Genomic DNA, 6,470 nt, shown 5'->3' with positions numbered 1-6,470 from the left:
TGCTCTGGTGGGTGGATTCTGTGGCCTTGTACCCCACTGAGGTCCCTGCCTTTTCCAGGCTCCAACCCCAAATCTCCAGGAGTTTCCCAACCTGGATCTGGCAACCCGACCCCACCCTACCCCCTGTCGGTGGCCAGGGGGACCTGGCAACCCTATCCCCACCTGAAATTCTTTTTGTGCTGGCAGTGATGAGTTTGAAGATGTGACAGAAACCATGTAAACATCTATATAGGTGTCTTCTATTTTCCCACGCGAATGGCTAGCAACTCCACAATGGGGGGGGGGGGGCAAAAACACACCGAATCATGAGTCAGAAAAAGCAGATCAGTAATTTTTACAGTAGATTTATCTTTGTGTACCTCTCGCCTTTGAAAACAACAACAACAACGGTCAAAGGAGTCATCCCAAGACGATCGGGGTGGGTTTTTTTTTTATGCCGCTTGGGCACTGTAAGTCTCTTCAGCGGTTAGGTTGACCCCCATCGGTACTCTGCCGTCTGTTGCATTTCCTTCATCCTGGAAAACCCTCTGGAGTTCAATTATCCGGGGTTCTGCCAAGTGACACTGCCATTGTTTTCCTAGTAGGGCATAAAATATCGGCTTGATGCTGCTATTTGCAGAAAAGAAGACATGGGAAAACTCAAAGGCCAAAAGAGAGTCACGGTAGGCCTCCAGGGAGTTCATGACAATACACGGGCTGCCCAAGACGAGGAAGAAGACGAGCATTAAGATTACGACAAACGTTTGAATCCCGGGAGGATGTTCCCGATAGCGGCAGCCAAGCCCGATCAGCAGAACGGCAGTGCAGATAGCCAGGAGTGAAGGCAAGATCCAGAAGTTCATGATGAACACTGCCCCAAAGGTGTGATTCAGTGGCACGCCATAGACCATGTAAAAAGAAACCTCCATGCTACAAAGCAATCCTGCCAGGGTCCAAATCAAGAAGGACAGCTTGGAGGAGAGGCAATTGGCCTGACGGTACCGGTACCAGCATGGGAAGAGGACCAACATGCACCTGTCCACGCTGACGGTGACCAGGAAGCACAAACTGGCCATACACATTGTATGGGAGACGGCGTACAGGATAACAAAGGAGGGAAAGTGGGAGGAATGAACAACCAAAGCCATGGCCAGGAACGCCACCGTCCCCAAATCGGCCACAGCCAAATTCACAATGTAGGTGCGGAAAGGGGTTTTTGCCATACGGTAGCGAAGCAGCCAGATAATGTACATGTTCTTCACACAGCCAAATATGCAGACAAAGATGGAAATGATGCAGAGGGTATAATGAAGCACAGCGTTATCCATGGTCCCTGCGCCACTTGTAACAGCAGCCGTCCGGGTAAGGTTTTCCATACCGATGTCTGTCTGGAAAGAGGAAATGGAGGGGATTACGTCATTCTTTTGAAAGGAGACTTGGAGAATGGTTGACAGTTCCCACTTTACCCTCCTACTTTGTGAGCTCAAAACAGTCTAATGAAACACGTACAACATTAGTCAATTAAATCCCTTCCAACTCTATGATCCTATGGGGGTGCGGGGGGAGGTATTTGTGGATTTCCTGCATTGTGCAGGGGGTTGGACTAGATGACCCTGAAAGAGGAAGAAGAAGAGGAGAAGGAAGGAGGAGAAGGAGAAGAAGGAGGTGGAGGAAAAGAAGAGGAGGAATTTGGATTTATAGCCCACCCTTCACTCAGAGTGGCTTACAATCTCCTTTCCCTTCCCCTCCCCACAACAGATACCCTGTGAGGTAGGTGGGGCTGAGAGAGCTCTTTCGAGAACAGCTCTGAAAGAACTTGTGACTGATCCAAGGTCACACCAGCAGTTTCCTGTGGAGGCATGGGGAATCAAACCTGGTTCTCCCACAAGAGTCTGAGCTCCTAACCACTATGCCAAACTGGAGGTCCCTTCCAACTCTATGAATGACTCTAATCCTAGCAAAAGGGAAACTGGAGTGCAGTGCAGTCACTTACTTAGGAGTGATCAGTGCTCTCGGTCTGAAATCCAAGAAAGGAAATGAATCACCTCCATTTGGGCTATTCTTGGCTGAGTTCAGACGGGCCGTTTGCCCTGATATAAACACGTGTGAGGAACGTTTCACAACTGGATTAAATGGGCCGTTCACACATCTGTCCAGCGTTCCCCACCCGTACTCAACCCGTCTTGTAACGCTTCGCTCCCGAGTTTAAAAGATACCTGGTGAAAGTGATTGCAAACCCTGGAAAGCGCGATTCTCCCGCATCCATCCCGCACCAACAAAGTGTGAACGCCAAAAGCCACGTGCATAAGCACTTGTGCGCATAAGTGCATGTCTCCAGATTACAAAAAAAGAAAGCCGCGCCTTACAGCCGTGCTTCTGGGCCAACAGTGTGAATGCTCCCTTGTGCCTCCTCCCCGGAATGCTCCCGCATCAGTCGCTGCAGTGTGAATGGGAAAACCTGGAACAGTCTGTTCCGGGTCTTTTTTGCCACGACTCCCTCCCGCTTCAAACTGCCCGTCTGAACTCAACCCTTGTGTGCCTAAGACAATGTTGATAATAAAGCTGAGCATTAATGAGGCGCTTCCGCGTTCCAACGCTTCAAATAAATTCGCAGAACAATCCTTTACGACAGATCAGACTGGTATGGGTGGGACTGCGATTCACCTACTGCAGATGGCAGGTTGAGTGGAGACTGGCTTAATGAATACCCCCTTCCGTAATTTCACAGTGCCCTGACCTAGGTAGCTCCAGACTACTCCAATCTTTCCAGAACCCAGAAACTAAACAGGGTCAGCCATGACTAGCCTTTGGATGAGAGACCTCCAAGGAATACCAAGGTCATGACGCAGAAGCAGGCAATGGTGAACCACCTCTGAACATCCCTTGCCTTAAAACCCAACATAAATCAGCTGTGATTTGATGGCAAAGATTAAAATAAAAAGGGAATGTAGGGATTTTAGGGGGTGTAATTTTCCATTGGTCTCAAGGCAGCCTTGAGAAAGACAGGAGCGCTCCGTCTATGACCGTCAGCTGCTTAATGGGCCTTTTGTAGGACCAGCAACAAACATCAATTTAAACTTCAATGTAACCACAAAAGGAAACTTTCCCCTTTAGAAGACTTTCAAGCAAGGAGGAGCGGGTGTACAATTCTAGAAACTCCCGTTGGGGATGATTGGGTAAAAAGGATGTAAATTGACTGGTAGCTATTAGATTGTATAAACTGATCATTATTGTTGATATTGCATGGAATGAATATATGCCTGTTTTAGAATATTATGAATAATACACAACACACTTTATAAGATGGAACTTATAGAACACTTTAACTTATAAATGAGGTTTTTGCAGTGTATAAATTTGTTGTTTGACTCTTCTAACACTGCAGCTCGAGTCTCCACAACCTCCAGGTGGGGCCTGGGGCTCTCCCAGAATTGCACCTGACAGAGACCAGTTCCCCTGGAGAAAATGGCTGCTTCAGAGGGTGGACTCTTATGGCACCATGTCCCAGCTGATCTCCCTCTCTTCACCACCCTAGTCTCTAGCCCCAAATCTCTAGAAATCTCCCAGTCTAGATCTGGCCGTCCTAAACCTGCTACTGATATGCAGGGAATGCAGAATTCCCTTTGATAGCCGGTTTGGTGCAGTGGTTGGGAGCACGTAATCTGGGAGAACCGGCTTTGATTCCCCACTCTTCCACAAGCAGCTGCTGTTCTGACCTTGGGTCAGTCATAAGTTCTCTGCGCTGTTCTTTTAAAGAGCAGTTTTTGTCAAGAGCTCTCTCAGCCCCACCTACCTCCCAGGGTGTCTGCTGTGGGGAGGGGAAGGGAAAGGGATTGTAAACCGCCCTGAGACTCCTTTGGGCAGTGAAGGGCGGGGTATGAATCCAATCTCTCCTTCTTGATGTGTGACACTCTCAGTTGCAAACCTAGGAGTCATTTGTTGACCTCTGTTTAGCTGATTGAATAGATATCCATGTTTTCTGTCTTTGATAAGATCAGACAAACAATGGCCCAGTCATTCTCAGGAGTTTGCTTACAGCAACAACAATGTTATCATTCTGGCTTGGTCTTTAAGATATTTGCTAGTATTGGACTTGTGAAAAAGCAAAAAACTACTGGACTGAGATACATGCAGAAATGGAAACAATTGTAAAATGTAAATTTAAGAAGGAACCGGAAATATTACTTTTGGGACTGAAAATGGAGGAAGTAAATGTAGCAAAAAAGACATTGATGTGGTACATGATTACATAGGCCAGAATGACCTATGTCCTCTTCTTCTGCTTTGAGCCGCCCCAATAGGTTATTTCAGGAGGAGAGGACTAGTAGGGTTCCCAATTCCAGGCTGGGAAATTCCTGGTCATTTGGAGGTGGAGTCCAGGGAGGGTGGGGTTTAAACAGAGGAAACAAGATAAAGTACCAGAGGTTGGAGATTGGATAAAGAAATTGCTTTTTATGGTGGAAATGGACAAATTGACGAGGAAACTAAATAATTTGGAACCAGACAACTTCTTTGCAGACTGGAAAGATCTTAAAGAATATATAGAAAAGAACTGGGATGTAAGAGACGGTTTATTTAGCTTTGATAACTATTGAAGTTGATAAATAGTAAAAATTTAGATTAAAATGTATTACCTAAATAGAAGAGAATAAGTTACCTATGGACATAAAGGATGATAAAGAAAAGAAAAAGAACTAAGAATCGGACAGGAGGTCGGAGCACTGTGGGAAGCCGAATAAGGGGGGGAAAGGGGGGAGGGGAGGATGGTATAAGTGTTAATGTTTTGGAAATTATTTGACTATGTTTATCATATCCTAATAAAGTTGTTTACAAAAAAAAGATATTTGCTAGTATTGTTAATAAAGTTTCTATTTTAGAGCAGTTTAGGGCTACATAGTGTTTAATACTCCCTTCCACTGATCTGGCTGTGTTCCCGGTTTTTCCTTCCAAATCCTAGCCAAGGCCGACCCCTGCTTAGCTTCTAAGATCTGAGGAGATCGAGCCCGCCTGGGCAAGTCACAGCTGACTGGGTTTTCAAGCCAAGAGATGGTTCAGAGGTGGTTTGCCATTGCCTGCCTCTGCATTGTGACCCTGGACTTCCTGGGCGGTCTCCCATCCACGTACCAGCCAGGGCTAACCTTGCTTAGCTTTTGAGAATGGATGAGATCGGGTTAGCCTGGCCATCTGTCAGGCTCCTTAGGCAGGTCACACCACATGGGGCTTCAGAATAAGATAACTGTATTAGTGGCTCCAGTACTAAAGAACACGTGTACAGATTGTGTCAGGAATAGCCGTCAGTAGAAGGGCCTCTGACTTATAGTGAAATCAAACATCCCACCCCCAATGAGCAAAAGCCAATGATTATGATTCGCGGGCGAAAGCAAGCGAGGAAGCGGGCACAGCGAAAAGCCGTTTCTTTCCCAGCCGAGTAAAATGCAGCTGGAGACTACAAGGTCGAGCCTGAGATAGCACACAGTAGCTGGACAGGGAAGAGCTGAGGAGGAGGAGGGCACCCCTCCACATTCCAGATCCATGACAGGGCTACCTGACACCATCTAGGGCAAGGGAGGGACAGGTGGGTTTGCCATTGCCTGCCTCCGCATAGCGATCTGGGGCTTTCTTGGTGACCTCTGTAGTATGAATGGGAATATAAAGATTTTTATATATAGGTTTTTTCCTTCTTGATTGTTCATATTCATATTTCTCTGGTTTTTATAGATTTATTCTTTAAGTAATATTTTATTAGGATGTTAGAAAGGCCTGTTATATAGAAGGCTTTCCTCTTGTAGGTCTGATATTGTTAGCAGACAACATAATAGGTACAAAGTTCATGATTCTGTAGTTCTTAGGGCAAACCAGATAAGATTTTAGTCTGATATGAAGAATCCTTGCCCATTATCATTTAGGTTAGGTTAAGTGAACACTTAGTTTGACATAGATATATGTTTCTTTCTATCTGGCCAATCAGAGGATTATTACTCAAATTACCACTGTCTTTTGTAACCAATTATGCTGTTTGAATATTGTTTTCTTGGTGATGTCAGTCCATGTATAAAATATCATGTATTTCCTGAATATGTTCAGAATAGGCTCAAGAAGAAGATGAAGACGAAAAGGAAGAAAGTTGTCAATTCTTGATGAGTCACTTGGTCTAATTGTTTTCCTATTAATTGAAGCATATTCCCTGAATATGCTGAGAAGTAGTCAATTTTGGATGGACTATTTGGTCCAATTGTTTTTCTATTTATTGAAATAAAACATAGATCTTCCTCCTCATTTGACTTCATTTTTGACATGGAATCTAATATGTACAACACCTCCCGTCCAAATACAAACCAGGGCTGACCCTGCTTAGTTTCCAAAATTCTGATGAGATCAGGTTAACCTGGGCTATCCAGTTCAGGGTGAGTAGGTTGCTAGTATAAGGGGAAAAAATGTGGTTTCAGTTGAAGAATCCCCCAGGGAGGGAAAAGCCAGAAAGGGGGGTGGGA

The 6,470-nt window shown here is 45.4% G+C and overlaps 1 protein-coding gene across 1 annotated transcript; it reads right to left on the bottom strand.

Annotated features, from left to right (window-relative positions):
* Positions 1 to 431: 431 nt before the first annotated feature.
* Positions 432 to 1,355, bottom strand: LOC107108089 (mas-related G-protein coupled receptor member X2-like). Its single transcript, XM_015408485.1, has one exon. It carries the CDS (start codon positions 1,353 to 1,355, stop codon positions 432 to 434), a length of 924 nt encoding a protein of 307 aa, XP_015263971.1.
* Between the last annotated feature and the right edge of the window lie 5,115 nt (positions 1,356 to 6,470).

Source organism: Gekko japonicus, unplaced genomic scaffold (assembly GCF_001447785.1).
Source record: "Gekko japonicus isolate JY-2015 unplaced genomic scaffold, Gekko_japonicus_V1.1 scaffold7144, whole genome shotgun sequence".
Classification (NCBI taxonomy): domain Eukaryota; kingdom Metazoa; phylum Chordata; class Lepidosauria; order Squamata; family Gekkonidae; genus Gekko; species Gekko japonicus.
The sequence above is the reverse complement of the archived record's forward strand: the minus strand, read 5'-3'. Positions and strand labels throughout refer to the sequence as shown.

Bases quoted from the DNA above. Each gene is read 5' to 3' on its own strand.
- LOC107108089 (XM_015408485.1), bottom strand. From the start codon at position 1,355: ATGGAAAACCTTACCCGGACGGCTGCTGTTACAAGTGGCGCAGGGACC.